Source organism: Entamoeba invadens (genome assembly GCF_000330505.1).
Source record: "Entamoeba invadens IP1 unplaced genomic scaffold scaff_1105074726033, whole genome shotgun sequence".
In the NCBI taxonomy this organism is placed as follows: Eukaryota; Evosea; order Mastigamoebida; family Endamoebidae; genus Entamoeba; species Entamoeba invadens.
In genome coordinates this window covers 254,708-281,856 of record NW_004440383.1, presented here as the reverse complement: position 1 = coordinate 281,856, position 27,149 = coordinate 254,708, and the positions used below count along the sequence as shown (strand labels likewise).

The window sequence follows — 27,149 nt, the reverse complement described above, 5'->3', positions numbered from 1 at the left end:
CAAATTAAATATAAAGTAAACAAACTTTATATAAAAGAACTAATCCTATTAAAAAATTCAGAATTGATGTCACTAGAGTCAATGACCACTCCACTTCACCTTTTAGTATTTAAAGGAGAAATACCACCAGACGAAATGGACTATTCTAATATTAACACATTTGATATTTTTGGTATTCCAGTGTTACACTATGCAATACACACTCAAAACATTTCAATAGTCAAGACTTTACTATTACACGGCGCTGATCCACTTCTAAGAAACAAGAATGGGTTTAATGCATATCAAGAGTCTGTTTGTACTCGAAATATCGAATTAATCACACTTTTATATGAAGAGACATACAATTTCTATGACGCTATATACTCAAAACGTGTCATAGATGGCATCGATACTTTGGAAAAGATGGACGACTTCCAAATGACTATTCACTGGGAATTGCAGACGTGGATCCCTCTCGGGACTTATCTTCTTCCTTCTGACGACAATTTAGCACGAAAACGAAGTCACAATCTCCGCTTTGATATGGGGATAATAGGGTTTGAGAATTATAATATCAAACGTGGGAGAGGTTCTTTATTTTTCTTTGGTGAAGACAAAGGACGATGGAAAAAGGGAGAAGTTTTCTTTGTGAATCATGACGAACACACAGTCGAGAAAATGTGCGGGAGAGGCATCCGACGCAAACTTAAAGTGAAAGAAGTATTACTAACAGATGTGACAACGATGAGAACAAACTTCGTTTTGAACTGTGAAAGAGCAAAGAATATGTGGGGAAATGACAGAAATGAAAGTGTCAATGGAATAGAGTGCAGAGTGTTTGATGTGACTCCTTTGTCTGTAAATCTCGTTACAAGAGAAATCCCCACAAATAGACCAATTTTGCCTAAGATATTTTCAGACTCCATTTATTCTCAAAAAGAAAAATGGGATACAAAGAATATCCTTCTTGGCAATGGAGAAAAGGAGGTTTATCGAAAGAAAACTAATGGAGCTGAGTTGTGGGTTGGTAAAGGTGCTATCCAACTTTCTCAATTCAGAATTTTAACTGGGTTTTTAGAACGAAATTTTGACGACTATAAGAAGTTCGAAGATTTCTTTGATAAAAATGGGCTGACTGACGATGACGGATTTCCAGTACAACTCAGTTTGTTCTTCTTTGTACTCAAGAATATACTTTTATACAATGAATTGTTTAGTATTATGGAAACTATAATTTATAGCTATTTTATTATAATTATACCAATTATTTTTTTAGAAAGCACTTAATAATAGAAATACCTTTGGCTCTTTCTTTGAGTCTTGTGTTGAACATCAAAAACTACTCCAAGGTTCAACCAGAGGAAAGTGTCTTTGACATTCCCGATGATTACACTTTCGTTAACAATTCGACGGAGTGATGATTTAAAATGGTTAATTAGTAAGTTATTATTTTCTATTTATATAAATCTTTCCATCGAAATTTTTAACCAAAGAAGTAAAAATAATAAACAATTTAAGTAATTATATTATAATATAAGAAACTATAATTGAAAACCAAGCAATAATCAGCAATGTCTTTTACTCGTTACATTATGTTGTCTGGAATGTTTGAATTTAAACTCATTTTAACTATAGTAATAACAAATTGATGGAAGGGTCCCAGCTGGTTTTGGCATTAGTTGGCGGAATAGTGAGTGTCGTCTTAGTATTTCCAGTTTTTCAGATGTTATATAGGCTGTTCATTCGTCCATTTCTCAATCCCAACCCAATCAAAAAATACAAAAACGAAGGTGCTTACGCGTTTATCACTGGCGCTACTTCGGGTGTTGGAAAGGCTTTTGCTGAACGTTTTGCCAATGAAGGGTTTAATCTCATCATCTCAGCAAGACGGGAACAAAATCTCACCGAACTCAAAAACGAACTTGAGAGCAAATACAAAACGAATGTAGTAGTCCAAGTCTCCGACTTCTCAATCGACTCAAAAGAACAATGGGAAACTATTCACAAACTATTTGAAACTTACAAAATCAGAGTGTTGATAAATAACGTAGGAAAGTCGTCACGTGGCACTTTTGCGGGTGAGACGTGTGATGAAACTCAATCACTCATCAATCTCAATCTTTGGACGCCTGTCAAACTATCTCATTTTTTTATCTCAACAATACCTCAACAGTTTGTATCAAATGTAATTATAAAACGTTAATAATCATACTATTACTGATATATCAACTTGATGAGATTGACAATATAGTGAACAGGGGTTGATTATATATATGGGAGGTGCATTAGGAGAATTTGTCACTCCGTTTTGCACTACATACTCGTCTTCAAAAGCATTTGTTAATTTGTTTGGACAGTGTTTGTCTTATGAAAATGAAAATGTGGCATGCACTGTATTTTCCCCATGGTTCATTTCAACCGAAATGACTCATCACAAACAACCCAATCTTTCGGTTCTCACGCCAGAGCATTTTGTTGCGTTGGCAATGAAGCACGTGGGTCTCACAAATTTCTGTTGCCCACATTGGTTCCACTATTTGCAAGGAATAGGTTACTACTGTTTCCCTGATAAAGTTAAGGCGGCCATAAACAAAAAGATGATTCCAAAGAAAGACCAGTAATTAAAAGAGATCTATTTTATTATTATATTATTTTATATCTATTTTATTATATTTATTTTATTATAATATATTATATTATATTTATTATAATTATTATATTATATCGATTATAACAAGTCGTTAAAGAACTTGAAATTATTGATCAATTACTAGATGGCTAGTGTGCAAACCACAAGAATACAAAATCCACGCTTTTTCGACGACAAAGAAAGTTACTCGAATCGACTTAAAATTTTGGTCCAATTTGTCCAACCGGAACAACCACTTACCGAACAAGAGAAATTGTTTTTGTTAAGGGGAGACACTATTTATCACTCATTCATCTTACAAATTGCCGATAAAATTTCCAAGTCAAAAAAGCCATTAGAGCCGGAGTCTTCGACATTTCTTCGGAGTCTTTCTGTCTCCCTCGAAGTGTTTGGGAAAATAGCGTTTAGACAAGTGTATTCATCCAAACTCAGTGAAGTTCTTCAACAGATGTTATCTTCAGCTTCACCGACAAAGACTCGAAAACAAGTCTTTTTCTTACTATTAGACTCCATTTGTATTAATGCATTCAAATGTTCCGAGTGGGAGACATCAATATTTGAATTTTTGAATTTGGAAGTATTCACACAAAAGGCGGAAATGAATGTGGTTGATGAGAATGGAGAGAACAAATACATCAATAGTGTGGAGAACCTCCACGCATTGATGATACGGGTCGTTGAGGATTATAACTCTTTTATAGCTTTATTTACTATATTCCAGAGTACATTAGAAAGACTCTATGTCGCACGAAAAGGTGACTCTCCTGTGAACGATGATGTCCACGCGATAGTCACAGAGACTCTGAGCAGCTTGAAGTTCAATTATGTAGTCTTTATGTGCAAGAACTCGAAGTCTCTTGTGATTATAGAGAAGGTCTTTTTGATAATATGTCAAAAAATGTTACAGCCACAAGACCAGTTTCGATTCTTTTCGAATAAGACTGCGTTTAAGAAGATTTTTGAATGTTTTATTACGAATGAATTTACAACAGACTTAGAAATGGGCTTGAAGAATACTACAAGTGACGGTGTGACTCAAATCATGTTCAGAGAATTCCAAAAGACTATATTGCGAGGGATAGAAATTGTACTGTTTTCTTTGACAACACCAGACTCGGATACGATGATATCATTTGGGACTGAAATTAAACAGATGTACTCTGATATATTAGAAAAGCAAAAGTTTATAAGTAATGACTTAAAAAGAGTCATTGGTCTTGTATCACTGAGTGTAGTATGGAGAATAGGATTCTGTAAGAGTGTGACTGCTTCAATCGAAACAACAAGCATTCAAACGGTCAAAAACGACATCCAGAAGACTAAAGCAGCAGACTTTGTGATCAGCGCTCTTCCACTTTGGGTGGAATTTATGACTGACCAGAAGGACTGGGATTTGTTCTTTCAAAAGATTGTTATAGTCTATGACTCTACTTTCTTTGTCAAGGATATTCGCGATCTCTTTGTATCGCTCACACTTTTAATTATCAAAATATATAATCACATAGAAATGCCAAATGAAGACGAGCAAAAGATGCACGGCTATGGATTTTGTGTTAAAAGTGAGGAGTTTTCGCCATCTCGAAAATTAGACCAATTTAATGTGAATAATATGGAACACGAAAAATTGCTGTTTTTCTGGAAACAAATGTTCCTTTTAGTCAGTAATGCGAGTTGTGTAAGTCAAGGGAATGTCTTGTTCGAATGGATTGTCACTATGAGACTTGCACTGCGGTGCCTCATTATTGGAGAAGTCGAAAGCCACTATCAAAGGGATGAGATCATATCAATTGCAACACACTTCTTCCCATTCTTTGTCGGTGTTTTACAAAACCAAAAAGACGAGTCAGTTGTATTAGAAAGTATTAAAGGTCTTATTGACATTATTACACAACCTCGAGTCGTTTACAACAAAATAGTGTATTCAACGGTCTCGGCAATCATTGGAAATGCATTTGAATGTTCTGAGACACTTTCCATTCAAATTGCATCGTTGTTGTCTCGAGTGTTTATTCGTGGTGTTCAAATGGACTTTTTAGTTCTTCCGATCTTACAACTGTTATGTTACAAATTTCCAAAAGATATGTCTGAAGAAGAGGAGCTTGGCATCATTCAACTTGTAACTATATTGTCATCAATAAATATACCACAGAACGTGTTGCCAACTGAAAAGAAAGTAGTTATAATTGGCCATGTGATGACTAACATATTCAGTTGCTGTAAATCACCAAAAGTGCAAGGAGTAGTGTTATGGGGAATAGGGCGCATGATAGTCCAAACTGAGAAACACAGCGAAGTGTCAAATATAGTGCTATTAAATGTTATAACTCAAACCATACAGAAAACAAGTCATCTTGTTGAACAAGGTCTTGAAGTATTAGTGTATATCGTTCGCTCACTTTGTCAAGAAAAGGGTTGTGTTGTTGAATTGATACTGAATTTTATTATGAAGATGGTTGTGAGGCTTCAAATTGAAAAGGAAAGTGTTTTCTTTGATACGTGTGTAATGGCATTGGTTGAAATTTTTCAGACGAGTGGATTTGTGTTTACTAATCAAAATAACGAGAACGCAGAGTTGTTGAAACAAGTTGTGGAAATCGACGCAGGACAGAATGTCTATTTACAAGCACTGTGCTGTGTAGTATTTTCTAATCTCAAAAATTGCACACTGAAACCTATGAGTAATGAGAACGAAAAGAGTAGTTGGTACGTTGTGAGTTCCTCACTTGTATCCATCACACCAAATAACAACGGAGAATCAAACGTTGTCGTAAGAAGTCCAAATGGAATAATAACAACACAAGTCACTACTATAGAAAGTCGAGAAACAAACACCATTCCAATAGCGCCAATTATGAAAGGAACAAAAACACCGATTTCTGTAATAAAACAGCGTGTTAGGCAAAACGTCCTCTATAACAAACTTCAGAACGAAAAGTGCAAACAGAAGTTGTTTGATATTCGCGAGAGTGTAAATAAAGAGAGTTATATGCGATATAAGTCTCAACAACAAACCACACTTGAAGAGTATCAAAAGACTGAAACCCTCATCAATTCAGTAGAAGAATCTTTATTTGAAGAAATTGTACCACAGCCAAATCCGGCATGTGTGATAAGTCAAGACAAGGGTTTTGTACTCGGAATGTTCATGCAACGGAATGGTATGACCAGGAAAGTAAAATATGACGTTATAAAAGACAAAGTAAAAGCTCTTGATGCTCTTGGAACACTTCAAATACTTGAAATTGGTTTAAAAGGTCAGGAAGAAGATGGGAGTTTCATTGAGTTTAAACGACTTTTTGAAAGTAACGAATATAATGATATGTACTGCGTCCATAGTAGTTTTAAAATTACGAACAAAAGTAAGTTTGTGGTTATATGGAATGACGACATAGAAAGATGGAGTGATGAACTTAAATACATGGAGACTATTATCTGTTGCACACCAATCGATAATACAGTCAGAATTCGGATGATATCTAAAAAGTCATATTCTATAGGACCAATATTAGATAATACCATTGTGAGTGGTGAAGACTTTATACAACTTCTTAAAGAAGCCGCAACATTCTGTTTGACTTCGTTTAAAGAAAATATGTTTGTTGAGTTAATAAATAAATGTGTTGTGATGCAAAAGAATAAAGGCTCAATTATAGTGTATATAAAAGACTGGAGATCATCAAACAAGTTCAACAAGTCTGTCAACCACCAAAAGATGTCAACCAATTTTTCTTGGATGGCTCTGCGCTGTTTCAATGAAATGATGTAAATTGTATTTGATTATTATTTGAATAATTTTTGGAATATTGAATGATGTTTATATAAATGCATGTGAATGGTATAGAAATAACATATTATACGAAACTAAGAACTTTTAATTTAAGACCAAAAATGAGTGATGAAGATGTCGATCGGCTCTCAGATAAATATAAAGTCGCGAAGGAAACGGTGAAATCAATTATTACGCGCAATGGTAACGATGTTGATAAGGCTGAATTGGAGATCACAAAGAATATCAATGGAGGCAGTAACAGTGGGTCTTTAAATAACTCAACTCATTACGTCCAACAACCCCTTCCACAAATTCCAACTCTCACTCACCCAAAAATAGTCCCAGCTCCGCTAGTTAAACCTCAACAATTACAAACTGTTAACCCATTTCAACAACATATCCCCCAACAACCAACAGGCTTTACAGCAAATAGTAATTCATATCCAAAAACTTCATCTACTGGCAATGGCATTACTTTACCATCAAACGTACAACATGTCACAACTAGTAAACAAGTTTATGGCCAACATGTTCCTGTGACTCAATCAGTTCTGGGTGTTCAACCTATCGTCCTTTCAACTCCCACTTCAACTATTGGGGCCGGTCAAGACTCTAAAGTGGCTGCCGAAATTGAAAAATTAAAAAGTGAAAATGCTGCATTAAGAACAGCAATCGACAATCAAGATAAACAAATTGAACAATTGACAAACACCGTGAAAAGACTGAATGACAATTTCAACCAACTACTGAAGCTCCAATTAAATTAATTCACTCGGTTTTTAATTTGATTCTTCACTTTTACTTGTTTTCTCTTCGTCGTCTTTGTCACTGTTCTCAGAGGGCGTTGATGCTTCTTCACTATCAAAGTCGCTTTCGTCGTCAAGGAAATGGCTGGGATCGAACAAGTTAAAGTAGAATGAAATTGCCTTAAAGTTGATGCTATTGAAAGCATCCATTAATATCAAAACCCCGTCTGGTCTCTTACCTAAAAAGAGTTCTTTGAGTTGACTGTCATTGAGTGCATCAGTGGGTTGTATAGGGGTGATTAACTCAATAGAACTCGTGTTTGGTATTGAATGCATCGTCTCGTTGTATTTCTGAGTCAATGTAAAAGCAATTTGAGTACTTTTAAGGTATTTATTAGGGTTGAAAATGAAAGTGTATTCAGTCGTCACTTTGAGGGCAAGTGGATGTTCAATAACAGGTTGCGCTGTTTTCATTTCAATGTCGATAAGTGACATCGACAACTCAGTGTCTTGTTCGGTGTAGCCAACGTTTTTGGTAAACCCTGAGTAATAAAAGACTCGCGTCCAAAAGTCTTTCACGCCACTTTTGTCGATATCGATATTGTCGTAAGACTTCCCTTCGATAATTGCGCGACGAAGAGATAAATAACTTTTGATGTCTTGTTCGGAGGCAATGCGCAAGTTTATACACTCTTTATTATATTCCATTTGAAGCTCTTTTATTTGAGCATTGACTTCTTTAAGTAAGTCAATGTTACGTTCGACACCTTTTACTGTTGTATTGATATAGTCTTGAATTGATTTCGTTTTAATGATGGTATTAATATCACTAAATATGTGGCTTTGTCCAATTTTTATCATTTATCTTTTATAGTTAATTTGTCTATTATATTAATAGTTTGGATAATATATATTATTTAAACCATTTAAATATTATATATTTAATATTTAATACCATTTAATAATATAATTTATTAATTACTTAGTATAACAATAATTATTCATTTATAATAAACTAGACTTTTTATTTCATTTAGTGAAGTTGTATGGACGAGGAAACTAAACAGTGTATATATAAGATGTACTGCGATGAATACAAAGACTCAATTGTAAGTAGAGAGAAATCAAAAATCGAAGAGGAAATGAAAACTCAAGAATTACTCGATAAAGAACACGCCGATCGTGAAGCAGTGCTTCAAGATAAAGTCTACACGTGCGACATCTGTTACGAAGATGTTCCTGCATCGTCGGTATACATTTTTGATTGCGATCATCACTTCTGTTTAGGCTGCGCATACGACCATATCCACACACAAATATTTAATGGTGTGACAGATATTCGATGTCCGTTCTCGGGATGCGGCCATGTGATTTCATTTGAAGAGATATACCAAATCATACGCAACCATGAACCTTACGATAAGGACCTTGCCGATCGATACGAGCGTTTCTTAGTTAACGATTACATGAAACACGAGCCAAATTGCAGATATTGTCCCAAATGTGGTAACGCCATTTTAGGTGATCCAAACACTCCCGAGATATTTTGTCGAAGCGAAGAGTGCAAGAAAGTGAATTTCAGGTTCTGTTTCAATTGTAAAGAAGCATGGCACGAAGGCCTAACATGCGCGCAGTATCAAGAATGGAAACGAATGAACTGCGAAGCAGACAAAAGGTTCTTGTCGTGGGCTCAGAAGAACACGCGAAAGTGTCCCAAGTGTTCCGCAACCATCGAGAAAAATCGAGGGTGTAACCACATGACTTGCGCCAATTGTGGGTATCAGTTCTGTTGGCTGTGCATGGCCCCGTACACGTCGAACCATTTCCGAAATGGGAAGTGTAAGCAATATTCATAATTCCAGTGTGTTTTACAGACTCTTTCAATAATTTCTGGGTTGTTGCGTTATGTTGATGAGTTGCTAAATAGAACAAAACAATAACTTAAAACACGTTTGAGACGTGAAGCCACAAGAGAAGAAAAATTGCGGTGTCTTTGACAAAGAAGAGAACAAGGAACACAAAACCAACGCGTTTGAGTACTGCGTTCTGGGCAAACAAGTGTGACTTCGATACAATGAAGGAAAAGACCCACAAAAAAGAAAGAATACACCCACTTCCTATAAAGACCCAAAACAGTGTTTGAAGTATTTTCTTTGTTTTGAGTTGGTCTGGGTTTATAAGTGGGGCTTCATCCATCGTGTTGAGTGTATTTATTCTCCTTTTTGAGTTTTGGAACAGTCAAATGATAAATAAATAGTTTGTTATTAATAAATTATAGAATTTGTTTTTGAACAGTCGGGGTCTTTGTGTTTGTTGTGTTATCGCCATTCTTTACTTCTAAACTGTCTTTTTGAAGCACTTCTTGTGAAGTTTTGTTTGAAGGAGTTTCTATTGGTTTGGTGTAGAAGGGTAATATGCTTGAATCAAGTTGCATTGTTTGTAGTTTGTCGTGATTCATGAATGGAATAACAATATTGGGAGGAACGTCTTCTGTCTGTTTGGAAACGGCTTCACATTGGTTTAGTTTATTGATTTCAACAACAACCTTTGCAACACAATCTGCGTCAGTTTTGTCGAAACAGTCTCGAATTCTGAGGCCACTCTTCCTTTTGACGATATAATTTGAAAACGTCTCTTCAAGTGTTTTTTTATCAAAAAGCCCAAAGAGTTTTTCCTTCTGTTTCACGAAGTCAATCAAAATACCTCTTGGGTCGGTTACACGGATTTTCATTGCTGCTGTGTGAACCTTTTTAATATGATCACTCATCCCACTCTTGGTCAGCCACTTGTCGTGCAAAAAACAATAATAATACGTCTCGGTGCCATATCCAACCAACAAAACTCCATTCACTAATTGGTTTTGTGCTGTCTTTCCTTTCTTAAAGATTAGCTCTTTATCTTCCTCTTCCATCTATTTCGCAAGTTCAACACTTTTCTTCTGAATATGAAGTAATAATCTTTTTTATACTTATAATATAGTTTATTTATAGTTTTTTCTTTGTTGGTGTTGGATTTGAATCTATAACGTACGATCTCAAAAGGTCCATTAATAACTGTAAATTATAATATTATAATGTAACAATAATTTAACTATATTTATATCGGAATATAGTTATAATCTTTTTAACATTAAATTAAAGTAATTTCATTTTTATTTCGCATATTTCTTCCGTTAAAAATAAAACTATACAATTATAGTGAAATTAAAAATGAAATTAAAAAATGTTCATTTTAATATTTTCTCGCATTGGGTGAGTATTTTCTGAGCATTAGCATCTGCCGATGTAACAAGCATATCATGTAGTATTCTGACATTAGTTGGAGAGTTTTTCTTTGCAACTTTAAGTGCGTCGGAGAATCGTTCGAGTTCGACGTTGATTTGTATTTGTTTTAAGTCGGAAGGAATTGCGTTGATCAAGTTTCCAGGCTTTGTTCTGAATCGTGTTTTGACAGCTTTGAAAACCAATTCACTCTTTTGTTCATCAGTGAGTGAAGTGTTTTGTTTTAAGAAATCCAACAGCTCTTGTTCTTTGACAACATCTATTAACTCCAAGTAGAAACCGAATGGAGTTTTAGGAGCGTCTGGGTCTTCTGTTGGACTTGAGAGAACTGCATTAATAATTTCGTGAAGTAACTGGAACATTCTCTTGTCGAAGAAATACTCTGCAATCGTCGCAACATCCGTCGTTGTTTTCAAATCAAAGACATTCACTTTAGCCAAACCCTCGTCGATCTTTTTCATAGAATCAAGTCTCTCCATTACTCTCTCTTGCGCACCATATTTCTTTACCATCATTGTATGAGTCGCTCTGTCTATTACATTACCACATCTCTCGATAATTTTGTCAATTAACGATAACACCTCTTTTCTTTTCGGAATATCTGTGTAATGAATGGTGTTAAAGTACTTAGAAGCTCCCATATAAGCCTTTTCATACATCTCAAGATGCAATGAGACATCCAAGAATATATCCCACAATTCGTTCTTCTCTAAGAAGTCTAACAACTTGATAATATCGCCCTCATGTGTTGTCTTCAATTTACTCAAAGTGTTCTTCATGATTTGGTATTGTTTATCATCCAACAAAGCGGGCAGATAAAGAGTCTGGAAGAATGCATCATCGGACAGTTTGACTGGCTCTTCAAGCGCATACAAAAACGCTTTTTCAAAGTTCCCTTCCACTACGTATTTATTGACAATCCATTGTTTGTGCTTCTCGCACGGACAGAATTGGAAGTAATATAACGCCTCAGTGTCCCACGTGTACTTCTGTCCTCTCCCTTTTGTCTTATTTTTTGTATCAATGATTTGTTGTTTAATCTTTATCCACTGTTCGTCGGGCGCTTTAATATTCTCTGGAGCTGCCAGTGGTTGATTTTTCTGTGTTGGTTTGCTTGGGACGGACTTTGGATTGCTAATGAAGTTGACAAGCATTTGGCACGAAAAGTTGTCTCCAAATTTGGTGTTCTTCCCTAAATCCTCAAAAATGTTTTCTACAATTTCTTTCAAGAGCCCATCGTCAACTTTCTCCTTTAGTTGTAAGAATACTTCCCTGGCTTGTTGGTATTGTTTTTGTTGTAATGTTTCGTAGAACGACATCATCAGGACTGGTACATTGTCCAGCCCTAAACAGTCACCAATAATCAAAGCTTCGTTCTTTCTAAAGACTGACTTGTCCCTCAAATCATCATGGAGAGTTTTGGCAGCTTCTTTTGATGTGAAGAGCGTCTGGAACGAAATACCCGAAGTGTGATGGGTTGTTGTCATCAGCGTGAAGTACACCCGAACCAATTGCTTCAAATGGGTAATTTTGACTTTGAGTTCTTTCAAGGAAGGAGCGAGCTCTTCATCTCCAATAAGTCCTTCATAGTATTGCAAAAGTTGATACACCAAACACACAATATTTCTGCTTTTTTCTCTTGAAAATGCTTGACTCTGAATTTGGTTTGCAACACCCAAACAATTCTCATAACATATTTTGGCTCCTACTTCTATGTTAGGTGCTTGGGCATATATCTCTTTGAGTGAGTTGAATAATTGACTGAACCCACCAATTGCTCCTTTGTCGAAGTTTTTGTAGTAATTTTGTGTTGTTTCATTCGCAAACGATAACAAGAACTCCTCCACTCTCAAACCCGGGAATTTCTTTAAGACGCTATTGATCGACATCGTGTTCTGAACTCGATTCTTCTGAACACAATCTTCAATGATCTTCAACATGTCTGTTCTCTTAGAAGACATGTATGACACAAATTCACTTGCTTCGTCTTGTCCGTCTTCCTCTAATAAAGTGCATATTGCTGTTTGTAATATTTCTCGTTCTTTGTCTTTGGGTGGTGGTTGAATGAACTCCAAACAATCGTAAGCCAATCGATATTTCTTCTTCTTTAATAACTGATTGACTGTGTCCACGGTTATATCAATATTATTCGCTTCCAAAGACACTTCAATTTGATGAATCAAGTTTGTCTTGTCATAAAGCTGTTTTAAGTTCACTGGGAAATTCTCTGGTGATATTTCACACACGCATTTATTGAACAATTTCCAACATTGATTTTGAGTGTATTTACCTTTTTCAAGTACTTTCACTGTTTGAATGAGTCTTGTCTTAGGGTTGGTAATTCTAATAAGAATAGTAAATATCTCATCAAAGTTGTCCTCTGTATTCTCCTTTTTTAAAAGCTGCTTCAATTGCGATATCACAATTTTCTCAACTAATTCTTTTGATTTCGTCTGAACGGCGTGAGTGTACGCGTTCGTGAATTCCGCTTTGCTCAAATAGTAACTCGCCATTATATCATGGAACTTTTCATTTCCACCAACGCTTGGATCGAGAAGGACCTTAAACGCGTCAATAGAATATAAGTTAAAGTTCACATTGAACACTTCTTCCTTCTCTCCTTTAAACGCAGACTCCAACTCTCTGTATTGTGTCAATTTCATATCAACGAACTGTTTCAAAGTCTCTGGCAACGAATTAAGTATCTTCTCTTCAAAAACAGGAATCTTGAAGTTCTCTGGATCGACGGAGAACAATGCAAAGACGATAGCTAAGTCGTCTCTCCCCATTTCATGTAAAAGCGATTGTGTAAACGAGTCCAACTTTCTTGACTTTTCAATGAGAATGGAATACACAATCGACCCAAACAAATCAATTCTGAACAATTCGCACATTTCCTTTGCGGCATCGGTCTGGTGCTTTTCAAAGAACAAAAAGTCGACTATTTGTTGTGGTGAGACTGTTTGTATTAAGTGCATTGCACACGTCGCTTTATCTTTCCAGATATCCCAGTGTTGTTGCATGTGCGTGTTAATATTAAGGACATACTCAATGAATTTTGCAGTCTTGTCATACACTGGCGCATTTTTCAAAAGTTCTTCGAGTCTGTGAAGCTCTTTTTCTTCTGCTTGGATACTTATAGTTGACGAGTTTTCAAATAAGTAGGTCAGACTTTTAGAAGCTTCTTTCAGTATGTTAATGTTCTCGAAAGTATAATGCGGGTCATCACTTATAAGGAGTCTTGTATATGACTCAAAAGTGTATCCCGAAGTGTATATCTTCTTGAATAAATCGTGGATTTTAACCAATTGATCTGGGGTATCTTCGTCTATGTACTTCTGGCATTCTTCAAAGAAGAATGAAGAGTCTTCAATGGGGTACGTGTGAACTGCTTCAAGTAACATCGCCAGTCTGTCAATTTTAGTTGAGTTTGGAACAGCCATGAGTGCATCAACAAATTCCGAAGCAGAAAGCCCTTTCTGGAGAATCGAATTCATCATCGAGTAAGTCACCAATTCTTGACTCGCCGGAGGGTCCAATATATCGAAAGGTAGTGGGACGTGTTTTGACAAAGCCAAACTGAGTAAAGTGTCCGAATCGCTCAAGAACAACTGTAATGGGTTATCAGACAATTGTAGTGTTGTTAAAGTGTTGAGCCGTTGTAATAAGAATTTCATTTGTTTTGAAAACTCTTCGTTGACCACCGCAGTATTGTAAGTTAACACTGTTCTCACGCTTTCCACTGTTGGTTGTGATTGGAAAATTTCATACAAAACCAACTGTACAAAAGAAACTTGTTGTTTCTCGTCCAAGGTGTTAAGCACCTCTCCAAACCCTGTTCTTAATAAGTTGGATGTTTCTCCAAGGGTATTGGAAAACGTGTTGTGTAAGTCATTCACAAATTTAATGCATTTTAACATCGCATAGTCATTTGAAAAAAGTGATTTGCAGACATCGTTCTCTTGAATAAGTTTAAGTAACTCATCCAAGTGTTCTAACACTCCGGTGTGGTGTAACATGATATACGGAAGAGAGTATTTTCCCACCAACACAAGCATGGGATGAATACTTTTGACATTCATTTCGGTCAGTTTGTTGCACAATACCAAATGGAACTTGAGTGCTTTAATTTTCTCGTTTGTAAGTGGATTCCATCCATTCAGTTTATCATCTGTGTTATTCTCTTTGGCAAGAGATATCAACAGTTCGATTAATTGCAAGTTTCTCGGGAACTTCTCTGCAATTTCCAATATGAGGACCGGCACCAATCGATTAAAGTAATGTCCCAATATTGTCATATGTCTTTGAATAATTTCCAAATCCTTTTCACTCAATGTGTGCGACTGAGCAATTGATTCTATTGCTTCAAAAGCAGTCTTATACGGAGTGAGCAACACATGTTCATTGTTGTAGACAGTACTTTTGTAGTACAATTTCCAGAACACAGATTTATCGTTATAAATCGACGCGGACGGATCTACCAAATCTGGATTGGTGAACAAAGTTTTCGAGAACTTTGAGCACTCATCTTTGTACATATCCAAGAAATGATAAAAGAAGTGGCTTCCACTCAAGAAAAGTGACTGCAATATCGAAGTGAAGTCCAACTTTGAACTTCCTCTAAATGAAAACTCGGAATTCTTTAAAAACACTGAAAATACTGAGTCGAATGTGTTATCGTATTTGGCGTCCACATTAATCATCACTCTGAGTACTTGATACAAAGTGTCATAATCTGCCGTCTCAAGCAACGCATTTAAAGAGTGGAGATATACAATTAATATATTAGTAATCACTAAATCAGCGTTGTTCACTGCTTTAACTAACTCTTGACATAACAGTCCGAAATGAATTGGGTTCTTCTGCAATCCATCTGACAAGAATTGCGTTAATTCTTGTTTCAAATGGGAAGACGTTGGGTCACTGACGATCACAAAGAATGATTCAAAATACTTTTTTCGTTCTTCTTGGTTATCAGTTGTAGCGCAAATTGCTTCGACCAACAATATCCCAAAGTGAATCTGTTGTTCCGTTTGTTGCATGTTCATTGTAAACAATCGTTCATCCTCTTTAGCACAACCCTCTTTCAAACTTTTGTAAAACAAAAAGGCAAGCCAAGCCATGTGGAATATCGTTGGGATATCTTCCGTGGCATTCCATGTCGTTGGAACACCTCCGGTACTCAAGTTCGTCAACAGATTAATAACCCACCCCTTGTCATTCTTTTTATATAATTCCTTCATCACCGCTGACGCTGCGTGAAATTTTCCATGGCGTAAAAGTTCGTGGACTAACGAGTGACTCTTGTTGAAGTCATCGGTCGTCAGAAATGGAAAGAACGTGGACATATTCTGAAGATTTTGAAGTTCTTGTAGTTCCTTATATGTTCGAATTATTTCTTTTTGTTCTTTTTGTGGTAAAACGTGACGCTATATATTGCTGTTTATTCGGGATCTCGAGATTGGATAGAATGATTAGTTTTTTGATTAGTTAATTAAGTTGAATTATTCAAGAATTTAACTTACGTATTCAAAATATAATTGATAGATTTTTATTATTTAACTTTTATTTACAATGATATGATATTAAAATAATCAGTATATTTTTGACTTTAAATGACTAAGATAAATAATAATATATTTTACTTAAAAACAATACAATTACGGTAATTGTTAAGTAAAATAATCAAACGAAATGTTCATTGTCAAATAGAATCTAAATGACTAAAATCCAATTAATTACAAATTAATTAATAAAAAGAGAAGAAACTGAAAAAAGTAAATGTCTGAAGAGATACCACAAATCTTATCCTCAATTAAAGCAGTAATAGGAGATGTTGGAATTGAAAAGTATCAAGACTCCGTTCCAGACATGGGGTTAGAATTTTTAACGCGGTACTTAACTGATTTAATTGGCGATGTTGTGGTATTCAGCGAACACGCAGGCAACCAGCAACCGACACTCAATGACGTTAAAATGGCGATAAAAATGCGACACCGAACAACAACATCGACTTCTAAAGATCAATTGAGAGAACGTGTCAATGCCTGTAACACGTCGAAATTACCTCGAAATTTCACGGCTTCTATCGAACTTCCAAAACCACAAGAAGACACCTTCACTCTTCTTCAAAGAAATTATCGTGTTAAAACAGTTTGTTTCATCACTTCTATAAATACAATATATGTTAATATCGTAGAACGAAGACTTCGACGACGATGATGATGACACTAAACAACCACAAGCTTCTGAACTCCCATCGCTTCCCCTTCCTTATTAATTTGATTGATATTTCTGTTCTTCTTCTTGTTATCCTGTTGTCTGTTTGTTGGTTTTGGTACTATAATTATGTAACTAGTATTACTAGTATTATTAATGGTAGAACGGGTATTTATATTCAATAGTATTGATATCATTAAATAAAACTATTTTATATGATTTGAGGTAAAAACAAGACGACTTTGGTCGGTTTTAAAACGTCATTTTTCTTGGAGGTCTCTGTGGCATTTTTAACCGACAAAAATCGGGAAAATGCAGTAAAATAACAATTTGATTGACTTGGAATTTATTAAGTCATTACCATTTTTACCAAATAATAAATTGTGGTAGAGCACCAAAATATTTTGAAACGGTTTTGGTGCAAAAACGCGTGAAGGAAAGTCATTGAGATTTTTGACATCTTGAAAAGACATTCAAAATGGAAAAGACAGACCTAAGCACAGACATCCCTTTGGTCTCTTCCTCCGACGACGATTGGCTTTTCCCAGTCGACAAGAGGAAGTGGTATGAGAAAATCCCATTCACACATTGGTACAAGAAATTTTATATGGTTTGTTCTTTCTTTCAGAATTTAACACTTCTTGTGAGGACCAAAATAACAGTGAGCCGAGAACAATTAAAAGAACAACTGTTGAGATTAAAAAGGCGCCCAAGTACGTGACAAACAAAATTGCAAATACAAGATACACGTGGTGGAACTTTTTGCCAATGTCTTTGTTCAATCAGTTCAAGTACTTTTATAACTTGTACTTCTTACTCAATGCATCGTCCCAGTTGATACCTGCTTTTAAGGTTGGAATGACATTCACTTATTTCGCGCCGCTTGTGTTTGTTGTTGCGTTGTCTATTTGTAAGGACGCGGTGGACGAAATCAGAATCAAGTTGAGAGACATCGTTTGTGTTTTAGCAACGGAAATGTTAAAATAACATTAACAACATTTGATGGTTACAAATAGAAATTGAATAACGAAGAATTCGAAATGGTGAGCCAAGGACAATTCATACCTGTCAAGTCAAAGGATATCAAAGTCGGTCAACTTCTTCGACTTAAAAAGGGCCAAAGAGTTCCAGCAGACTTGGTGATACTCCAATCTGCTGACGACGAAGGAACGTGTTTTATTAAAACGGACCAGCTTGACGGTGAGACCGATTGGAAGTTTAGAAAGTGTATCAAAGAATTTCAAGGACTGCCAATAGCCGAGTTGGAAACATCCGAATTTGATTTGGACACCGAAGCACCACACAACGCAATTTATTCGTTTATTGCAAGGGTGAGAAAAGGATATGACACAATCCCAGTTTCGATCGATAACACGGCATGGGCAAACACCATTTTGGTGAGTGAGGAGATTGTTGGAATTGTTATTTACACGGGAAAAGAGACAAGAAGCTCGATGAACAGAAACGACCAACGGAACGTGAAGGTTGGTCGTGTTGACATGGCGTTAAACCGTGTTTCAAAAGTTCTTTTCTGTATTATGCTCGCACTCTCTCTTCTGATGGTGTGTCCTGATGTTTTCCATGGCATTTTCTCGTTCTTTACTGTTGTTACTGTTGTCAGATTCATGGTGTTGTATTCTTCGATTATTCCAATTTCTATTCGAGTCAACCTCGATATCTCTAAACTGATTTACTCGTTTTTTATTTCGACCGACGACAAAATGGAAGGCGCGGAAGTAAGAAACTCGTCAATTCCAGAGGAACTTGGTCAAGTACAGTTCTTGCTCTCGGACAAGACAGGTACTCTGACAAAGAATGAAATGTCGTTCAAAGTGCTTTCGCTGGGCACACAATCGTATTCCGTTGACAGTGCGGAGGAAATGAAAGACGAGCTGAAAGAGTACTTACAGACAGACAACACACAACGTGTCATGAAAAACTCTTCGACTTCGAAAATGGCAGAGTGCATCAAGGCACTTGCGTTGTGTCACAACGTAACTCCTTGTGTTACTGCTTCTGGCGAGAGGTATTACCAAGCGAGTAGTCCCGACGAAGTTGCACTTGTCAAATTCACAGAGCAAGTTGGTGTCATTTTAAAAGAGAAAACATTTGCGAAAATGGTTTTGGATGTCGAAGGTCGGGAGGAGCGCTTTGAGATTCTGAACATGTTCCCATTTTCCTCGTCAACCAAACGGATGGGTGTTATAGTCAAAAGCGACGAAGGGATTGTGTTGTATATGAAAGGCGCCGACTCGATAATGGCGCAATTGATTGATAACATCGAGTGGCTTGGCGAGGAATGTGGCAACTTAGCCAAAGATGGATTGCGAACGTTGGTATTTGGGAAGAAGATCATACCAAGTGATGTGTATGAAGTGTTTAAGAAGGAGTATAATGTCGCGAGTTCAATGATGATTGGCAGAGAAGAGGCAGTTGCAAAAAGTGTTTCGAAGATCGAGGGACACCTCCACATGTTGTGTATAACTGGTGTTGAAGATGAGCTTCAAGACGATGTCCAACAGTCATTAGAAATGCTCAAAAGAGCTGGTATTCGCACGTGGATGCTTACTGGAGATAAAGTTTGTTTTATCGATGTTTAAAGATGTGGTTCGATTTAACACAAAGGTTGAAACTGCGCTTTGCATTGCGAAATCGACTCGGTTGGTTAGTGTCGATCAGGAAGTCCGAGAATTTTTTGCGTCGTCGAGTTTGGAAGCTGAAGCGTTAATGGAGAAATACGGTGGTAATATCAATGAAGAGGGTCTTATTGTTGATGGCTCGACTCTGTCGTTGGTCTTAAAGGAGCTTCCAATGCGATTCATTCACTTTGCATTACAAGCGAAAAGCGTGATATGTTGCCGATGTATGCCAACACAAAAGGCTGAAGTTGTCAACCTGGTGAAGAAGAGTGGTATAAGAACGTGTGCGATTGGTGATGGAGGGAACGACGTGAGTATGATCCAGGCTGCGGACGTTGGACTTGGTATAGAAGGAAAAGAAGGAAAGCAAGCCTCAATGGCTGCGGACTTTTCTATGAAACAGTTTTCCCATGTGACTCGGATACTCTTGTGGCACGGACGTAACAGTTACATCAGATCATCGGACCTTGCGTTGTTCATCATGCACAGAGGAATGATCATTTCTATCATGCAAGCAATTTTCAGTGCCATATTCAACTTTGCTCCAGTTGCATTATTCCAAGGGTTTTTGTTGATGGGATATGCCACATATTATACAATGTTCCCAGTCCTTGCCATTGTATTGGACGAGCGAGTGAACGAGCAAAAGGTGATGGAATTTCCCGAATTGTATTATCAGCTGCAAACAAAACAACGATTGTCGATGACAAGTATGTTAACGTGGGTGTCTGTCAGTATCTTACAAGCTGTTGTCATCATGTTTTTGTGTATGTTCCTCTTCAAAGAGACTTTTCTTGATATTGTATCGATCTCGTTCACTGCGCTGATTTTGATTGAACTCATCAACGTCGGGTTTTCTATAAAGAGGTGGAATTGGTTAATATTATCGTCTGAGTTATTCTCAGTTACGATCTACTTCCTCTCGTTTTTCTTCCTCAAGTCGTACTTTGGTTTGTTTTTTTATTTATTTTCCACGTCAAACTCTTCACATGTATTGACCGTGTAGATCTGCATTTTGTCTTTTCGTGGCAGTTTTGGTGGAAGTTGTTTGTGATAGTGGTGTTGACGTCTATTCCGTTCATCGCCAAATTCATCTACCAAATCATCTTCCCTCCAAAGTCATTGACTGTTGAGAACAGAAGGTGGCCCGTCAGTTTCAACACAAAGTGCCCTAAAATGCCAAAGATCAAGATGTTTAAGAAGTACAACAAGTATTTCAAATGGTTCAACCCATTGAATTGGTGTGCGTGTAAGAAGAAAAACAACCAAGGACCTTATGAACAACAGATGGTTGACCTATAACATGAGTGATTATTTTATTCTTTATAATTACTTTTGACTTTTTTATTAAGTACCTTTCATGAGTTATAATACTTTCTATTGTGTCTTTGTTGCATTAAAAGTCACAGCAACACAACAATGATAAACAATTCACATTTCAATTGTTCGTATCTATCGCATCTTTTTTTTTTGTTTCGCATTTTTCGGTCTTTCTCGAAAACAAGTTTGTTTTCAACAAAAAACATTTTTCTCAATTTCATTTTAAAAATGTTATTAAAAGAACTTTTATTCATATGATTTCTTTTAGATATTTTCAACGAAAAAAATGATTTTTTTTGTTACTTTTTGGTAAAGAAATTCATTTGACATTTTTCGTAATCGAATCTTTGTTGATTGTCTCAAATAATTGAATTCAAAACTTTGTTTCCCAAAAATCAATATTAACTATTTAAATATAGTTTACAAAAATATAATTACTATATATTGATAATAAATGGGAAACAAGATTTGCATTCCAATGATACGTTACCTCAAACTCGAGAATTAAAAAAATTCGGCCTTTGTTTTTTTTGGTTTTTTTAATATAGTAATAGTACCATAACTATAAAAGAATTAGGATGCAAGTACATACCAAACAAAAAGGTGAATTTGTTACGAAGATCTCTTGTTGTAATATAAAGTTCTTCACTTAAAAATTCCTCATAAAAAGTCGTTGTTTAACTTGAAACTACAGATGACACAAACGTACAAAATCGACTTGAAATACTTGGAAGAGATCCAGGAGGACGTCTTTGTTGCACTTCACTCGACATCAACTGAAAAGGGTGTCGAGGAGGTTGCCATTCACAAAGCACTCATTGCTGGTGGTGATCAATGCACAAAAATATTGACTTATTTGTCTCTCAAATCCACGCTGATTGAAGGCAAAGACAATACTCCACAAGTCATTGTGAGCAATTCAGAGAAGTTTAATATGACCGAGGGTGCAGTGATCACCATTCACCAAGAACATTTAAATTCATTAGTTCAAGGAAGTGGAAAGAATGATTTGATGTTCTACGCACTTGCTTTATCACAACTGAAATTGTTGCTGTTCCCGGGTGATTCCAAGACAATGAATGAGGCTACCACTCTTTATGAAAATACTTTGAAAAACACAACAGAGAAGAAGAAGAAGGCTGAAGACCTTTTTGTCCAACTTAAGAAGTACAAAACCGTCTTTGACGAATTGATCAACAAGGACTTCCCACTCACACTCTTTGAAGAAATTGAAAAGTTTATTGTGGACTCATTTACTAACGAAGTCTTTGTGGAAAACTACTTCGCTCCCATCGAGGAGATGCTCATTGCACTTTTGGGATATCCCATTGACTTGATTCGAGAAAGAGCACTTGTCCTCTTAAATTGTTTGTATGATGGAAGTTTGTACGAGACCACTGCGCCCGTCTTTGTGGAAAAAGTGTTACAAGTTGGGGATGTGCTTACACTCACAAACACATATAAACACCCAATATATAGTACAATTATCAGTGAAGGAAAGAACCTCATTGCGGAAGTCACTATGCCACAAGCTAAAATACTTGATGTCAATTCACCACTCCAAAGAACAAGCTACTATACACCACTTAATATGAACATCGGAACTACACAAAAGCCTGGAGAGTATGATGTGGTTGTTGGCACAATAGAGAATAATAAGTTTGTGCCGTGCAAGTGCTCTGGTGGGTTTGTTCAGGTCCGGTTACTTGTCCTCCCAGAGAAGGCGAAGAACATTTCCTTGTACGGCGTTTCGGATGGTGGAGATAAACCAGAGTTGTTGACGAGCGAAGTTGTTGAAGAAGCGGGAATCAATATGGTGCATTTAGTCTTGTTAAACACAGTCAAGACAAGAACTTTGGAAGACAATAAATTTGCACATGATTTGTTTGAGAAGGTCAGAGGATTTGAGACCAGAAATGTCGGGATGATGGTTGATTTTCCATTACAAGTCTCGTCTTCGGTCCCAGAGTCTTCACCGTACCGTGCACTCTTTTGTGATGCAGACGGACATATTGCGGGGACGAGTGATTGGGCGTACTTAAACTTCAGAAGTGTGACGTGTTGGGATAAGGCAGTTGAAGATATCAAAACATTACAAAGAGAGAGTCGGGTCGACGCTGTTCGTATTACATCGCGTGCGGAGTCATTACTTCCGATTGTTGTGATGGATACGGAGAAGTCGAAAAACATGACGGGATGTGTTGTTGATCCACAGTGCATTTACGATAACGAAAAGCTGTCACAAGGGTATCCCAATCCATTCTTGAGAAAGTTGACGAGAGACGTCTGGAAGACGAACCCGGACTTTGTTTTCTTTGTTGACGCGTTTGACGAAGAAGTGATGTCCGATATCCGCTCTGGTGTCTTGCCCTATATTGAAACGATGAAAGCGATGTGGTCGCCGAAGTTTGAGAGAGTCTTCCAACTGGGAAGCTTGTCTGGTCAAATCAAAGCACTGAAAGAACTTAAAGAGCCGTTCTACCCAGAGAAGTACCCACAAGGGACCACATTTGCACATCAGCCGTTTACTATTCATCCTGCTATGCAACATTTCATGGCAGCGCTGCCCGTTATCCCCTGTTTGAATTCGAATAACACGTATAACGAGAAATACGCACAGTTGAACAAGAAGAGAGCACTTATTCGAGAAAGAGAGCAACACTTGATGATCTTTGGTAAGATCAGGGTGCTCACCTGTGTGAATGACGCCGGAGAGAACCAAGACCAAGTCATTGGGTTGATGCGTGAGCATTCGCACTCGTCAACTGCCGCCCTTGTTGCTATTAACACAGCGGACTACGCAACGACAGTCCACTTTGACTTGAAAAACATGAAATTGAAACATGAACCCAAAGACGATGATGTAATGGAAGTGATTGATGTTGTCACACACCACAGAGAGTTGATGAGTTTCAAGGAGTTGTTAGAAGAACAGATTCCCATCAAGTTGAAGCCATTTGATATAGCGTGCATCAAGTTCACAGAATACGCTCCACATAATTGCTTGAGAATTGATCAAGAGCACCAACAAAGCGCGGTGAAGCGTGTCATTTCACTTGTCGAGAGTGGAATGAATCCAAAAGGAAATTCAGTGTTTGAAGACTTGCTGAAGTACTTCAATGAGAAGAACGAGGGTGGGTTGTCGAAGTACATTCACAACTTGCAGAGGGCACTCAGTGCCACAGGAGTGTTCTGTGCGCCAGAGAAAGTCGCTGCGTTCATTCATGAGATCTTCTTCCAAATCAATAACATCAGTGGTCTGAGAGACAGACACACGCCAGTGATCGGGTATGACGCCATTCGAGGTGTTGCAAGTGACAGTGGAAGTTCTGCCGACATCTGTCGACTTGTTTTACAGAAGAATAAGATGGGACCTATTGTTTTTGTCACTCCGGAACTTGGACGATTCTCGACGATTGGAGGGATTGGGGTGTTGATCAACGAATTGACGAAAACGCTTGCGGAGTTAGGGTCAGAAGTGATAGTGATCTCGCCGTACTATAACACCAACAAGAAAGGACAAACCGGGTACTTGAAGAATGAAGGTGTGAAACAAACGGGGACGGTGACGATCAAAATAGCGCATGAGCCGGTGAGTTGTGGGGTGCACTTTACACGTGAGAATAACGTCGACATGTACTTCTTACACAACTACAACTACTTCCCAATGGCATATCCACCATTCAGTGCTGAAGACCATTTACGATCGGCCGTGTTGTTAGGGAAAGCGACGTTGCAACTGTTGTGCGACAACAACATCCACCCTGAATTGATCATAACGAATGATTGGTTGACTGGGATGGTACCTGCCTATGGTAAACACCAATTTGGAGATTACTATAAGAATACGACTTTCTTCCATATCGTCCACAACTTGGAGAAAGGATATATCGGAGACTTGTACCCGGACAGAGATCTGTCATATGTCCACGAACTTCCGGGGGAGTTGGTGAATAACCCCGGCCCAAGAAGTATTAACATGTCGATGTGTGCGCTGAAGTGTTCAGATAATTGGGGGACAGTGAGTAAGAGTTATATGATCGATGCGCTGCACGGGTCACCGTTGATGTACTTCCTCAATATGTTCCCGAAACCATTTGCGTGCAGTAATGGCATTTCCGTAGTCCATCGAACGGAAGTGTTGAAGAAGATCTCACCGAATCTGGATCACTATGAATGTAAGAGACAATTACAACAGAAGTACTTCAATCGCGTTGACGATTCGATTCCATTGTTTGGATTTGTCGGAAGAATCTGCGAGCAAAAGGGAGTCTTCTTGTTGTTGGATGCGATTTGGACGATTGTCAAGGAGACGGAAGGGAAGTGCCAATTCATCATTGGAGGGATGGCACCGTCGGATGATCCATATGCCGTTGCGTGTGCGTCGAAGATGAGAGAAATGTGCGGGACATTCCCACAATGCTTCTGGGCAGAACCGTCGAAATTCTTCACAGATGGCCCACTGATGAATATGGGATGCGACTTCACATGTATGCCAAGTATGTTTGAACCAAGTGGGTTGGTCCAACAAGAAAGCTTCTTGGGTGGAACACCAGTCATTGCGTTCCAAACGGGTGGACTGAAAGATACCGTGTTTGAGTATGACCCCATCAAGAAAACAGGGAACGGTTTTGTCTTCCAAGGATTCGCAATCGGAGACTTGATCTACGCTATCCAAAGATCTATTAAAGTCTTTAAAGACCACGAAAACTATACTATACTCAGACAAAATGCAAGTAAATCAGTCCTCGATTTGACAGACGTCGCTATTGCGTGGGGAGCAGAATTTGGAAGACTCAAGAAAAAAGTCTTCACTTTCAAACTTTGAATTTTACAACAACTTTTTTCAGTGTGATTGTGGTTTTGAGATTTTTATTATTAATATATTTTATATATATAAAGGTATAAAGATATATGGTATTTCATATTTCATAGTATCAATTAATAAATAACTGATTCTATGATGATAGTATTTTAAAAAAATAAGATGGTATTTTCATCTTCAAAAATGAGTGAGAGGATTGGATGGAATGGAACAAAAGCATCGAAAAGGAGAGGTTATAGAGAAAGGATTAAAAGGTAATGACAATCAGATTGTTGGTTGATATTGTCACGTTAGCTGTCATTACAGCAGCTTCTATTTGCGATGGTAAAGAGGAAAATGGATATTACTGCGACGGAAATATATTGACGAATTGCGCGGACGGGGATGTGCTCACGGCGACGCTGTGCACGTTGGGGTGCAACGAAACGACAAGAACAAAAACAAGTTGCACCGGGTCGAGCTCATGTTTTTATGGGTATCCAGGGAGTTTTTGTGAAATCAAAAAGGTGGGAGAGGACTTTCAAAGTGGTGTGACGGTGTGTCACAGAAACGGAATTCAGCAATACTTTTCATGTCTCACCGATTGTGTACAACTGACAGAATCCTTTGCGAGGTGCACACCTTCAGACAAATGCGTGTGGCTTGACAGATCGTCAAAAACGTTTGGGTACTGCCCAACACCCAAAACACAGATCCACGAAAGTGATAGGTACAACTTTGCTTTGAACGACGCTTTGGCGAGAGAACTCCAACAAGAGCTGGCATTAAAATCGCCGTTTTGCCCGTTCATGTCATACCTCGCTGCATGTTCATTGGTGTACACCGAGTGCACAACAAACGCGTTCTTTTCAAAGGAAGATGGGACGTCGTGTTTCACCGATTGCAACAATTACAACGACTGTGCGGAACTTTCTGGGATCAGTTCGAAACTGGACTGCTCGATGCTGTGCGCGACAGACATTGTTACGCTCCATTTGTTTTTGTTATTCATTCTTTTGTTATAATTATGATATTACCACGAACATAACTGAACAAAGAAGTGATGAAAATGTTAAGCGAGGAGACCCTCGATGTTATACAACCTGAAAATGGTCTGGACGTATTCGAGATTCATCATCGCATCGTTCGGCTTGCAAACAAGAACCCACTTCGCTCCGATCAATACAAATTCCCTCCAACTCTTGTCTTCATCCTTTTTGAAGGCGGTGACAATACTCTCTCCAGCAATAATGAAAAGTTCTCCAAGAACTTCTCCACAATCGTCAAACATCCCAAAGTACTTCAAAACGTCTCGCAAATCGGCACCACAGCACAACAAGTACCCCATGATCTTCGCAAGTTCTTTGACAGGGGACTGGTTTGGTAAGATTTTTGTTGTTGGGTGGAACCATTTCTGGTCCTCTCTTAAGAAGAACCAATACCGCAAAAAGTCGATGTAACACAGCAACGCCTCTTCTCGTTTGTCATCACCAACCAATTCACAACACCCATCAACTGTCTTTGCGTTCAAATCTAAGAACTCCAAAATACCACCTCTATACTGTGGTATCTGGTTTAACTTTTGCTCGTACTCAATACAATGTCCGTTAATTTTCAGCTTCTTTCGTTGCATATTGAATACTGTTGTGTACCACTCTTCGACTTGTCCTTTCTCCATTCTTTTTAGAGTTCCTTGTATTAACTCAAATTACTATTTTTATATAAGAAAAATATAGTAA

At 37.6% G+C, this 27,149-nt stretch overlaps 13 protein-coding genes across 13 annotated transcripts; 9 read left to right on the top strand and 4 right to left on the bottom strand.

Annotated features, from left to right (window-relative positions):
* Positions 1-66: 66 nt before the first annotated feature.
* EIN_405180 (hypothetical protein) lies at positions 67-1,400 on the top strand (the record flags this gene model as incomplete). Its single annotated transcript, XM_004256827.1, has 2 exons — positions 67-1,147; positions 1,276-1,400. The coding sequence occupies 2 exons, from the start codon at positions 67-69 to the stop codon at positions 1,398-1,400; spliced, it is 1,206 nt and encodes a 401-aa protein (XP_004256875.1).
* Positions 1,401-1,630: 230 nt separating this feature from the next.
* On the top strand, positions 1,631-2,603 carry EIN_405170 (estradiol 17-beta-dehydrogenase, putative; the record flags this gene model as incomplete). The annotated part of the gene is made up of 2 exons (XM_004256826.1): positions 1,631-2,154; positions 2,234-2,603. 2 exons carry the CDS (start codon positions 1,631-1,633, stop codon positions 2,601-2,603), a joined length of 894 nt encoding a protein of 297 aa, XP_004256874.1.
* A 153-nt stretch (positions 2,604-2,756) lies between these two features.
* Positions 2,757-6,388, top strand: EIN_405160 (hypothetical protein; the record flags this gene model as incomplete). Its single annotated transcript, XM_004256825.1, has 2 exons — positions 2,757-6,226; positions 6,286-6,388. The coding sequence occupies 2 exons, from the start codon at positions 2,757-2,759 to the stop codon at positions 6,386-6,388; spliced, it is 3,573 nt and encodes a 1,190-aa protein (XP_004256873.1).
* A 66-nt stretch (positions 6,389-6,454) lies between these two features.
* On the top strand, positions 6,455-7,168 carry EIN_405150 (hypothetical protein; the record flags this gene model as incomplete). Its single annotated transcript, XM_004256824.1, has 1 exon — positions 6,455-7,168. The coding sequence occupies one exon, from the start codon at positions 6,455-6,457 to the stop codon at positions 7,166-7,168; it is 714 nt and encodes a 237-aa protein (XP_004256872.1).
* A 12-nt stretch (positions 7,169-7,180) lies between these two features.
* On the bottom strand, positions 7,181-8,008 carry EIN_405140 (hypothetical protein; the record flags this gene model as incomplete). The annotated part of the gene is made up of 1 exon (XM_004256823.1): positions 7,181-8,008. One exon carries the CDS (start codon positions 8,006-8,008, stop codon positions 7,181-7,183), a length of 828 nt encoding a protein of 275 aa, XP_004256871.1.
* A 185-nt stretch (positions 8,009-8,193) lies between these two features.
* On the top strand, positions 8,194-9,003 carry EIN_405130 (ariadne RING finger, putative; the record flags this gene model as incomplete). The annotated part of the gene is made up of 1 exon (XM_004256822.1): positions 8,194-9,003. One exon carries the CDS (start codon positions 8,194-8,196, stop codon positions 9,001-9,003), a length of 810 nt encoding a protein of 269 aa, XP_004256870.1.
* A 416-nt stretch (positions 9,004-9,419) lies between these two features.
* EIN_405120 (hypothetical protein) lies at positions 9,420-10,058 on the bottom strand (the record flags this gene model as incomplete). The annotated part of the gene is made up of 1 exon (XM_004256821.1): positions 9,420-10,058. The coding sequence occupies one exon, from the start codon at positions 10,056-10,058 to the stop codon at positions 9,420-9,422; it is 639 nt and encodes a 212-aa protein (XP_004256869.1).
* Positions 10,059-10,373: 315 nt separating this feature from the next.
* Positions 10,374-15,776, bottom strand: EIN_405110 (hypothetical protein; the record flags this gene model as incomplete). Its single annotated transcript, XM_004256820.1, has 1 exon — positions 10,374-15,776. One exon carries the CDS (start codon positions 15,774-15,776, stop codon positions 10,374-10,376), a length of 5,403 nt encoding a protein of 1,800 aa, XP_004256868.1.
* Positions 15,777-16,209: 433 nt separating this feature from the next.
* On the top strand, positions 16,210-16,708 carry EIN_405100 (hypothetical protein; the record flags this gene model as incomplete). Its single annotated transcript, XM_004256819.1, has 2 exons — positions 16,210-16,581; positions 16,628-16,708. 2 exons carry the CDS (start codon positions 16,210-16,212, stop codon positions 16,706-16,708), a joined length of 453 nt encoding a protein of 150 aa, XP_004256867.1.
* Positions 16,709-17,125: 417 nt separating this feature from the next.
* On the top strand, positions 17,126-20,588 carry EIN_405090 (cation-transporting ATPase, putative; the record flags this gene model as incomplete). Its single annotated transcript, XM_004256818.1, has 5 exons — positions 17,126-17,257; positions 17,314-17,601; positions 17,664-19,226; positions 19,273-20,236; positions 20,293-20,588. The coding sequence occupies 5 exons, from the start codon at positions 17,126-17,128 to the stop codon at positions 20,586-20,588; spliced, it is 3,243 nt and encodes a 1,080-aa protein (XP_004256866.1).
* Positions 20,589-21,300: 712 nt separating this feature from the next.
* EIN_405080 (starch synthase, putative) lies at positions 21,301-25,434 on the top strand (the record flags this gene model as incomplete). Its single annotated transcript, XM_004256817.1, has 1 exon — positions 21,301-25,434. The coding sequence occupies one exon, from the start codon at positions 21,301-21,303 to the stop codon at positions 25,432-25,434; it is 4,134 nt and encodes a 1,377-aa protein (XP_004256865.1).
* Positions 25,435-25,688: 254 nt separating this feature from the next.
* Positions 25,689-26,435, top strand: EIN_405070 (hypothetical protein; the record flags this gene model as incomplete). Its single annotated transcript, XM_004256816.1, has 1 exon — positions 25,689-26,435. One exon carries the CDS (start codon positions 25,689-25,691, stop codon positions 26,433-26,435), a length of 747 nt encoding a protein of 248 aa, XP_004256864.1.
* A 47-nt stretch (positions 26,436-26,482) lies between these two features.
* EIN_405060 (hypothetical protein) lies at positions 26,483-27,088 on the bottom strand (the record flags this gene model as incomplete). The annotated part of the gene is made up of 1 exon (XM_004256815.1): positions 26,483-27,088. One exon carries the CDS (start codon positions 27,086-27,088, stop codon positions 26,483-26,485), a length of 606 nt encoding a protein of 201 aa, XP_004256863.1.
* Between the last annotated feature and the right edge of the window lie 61 nt (positions 27,089-27,149).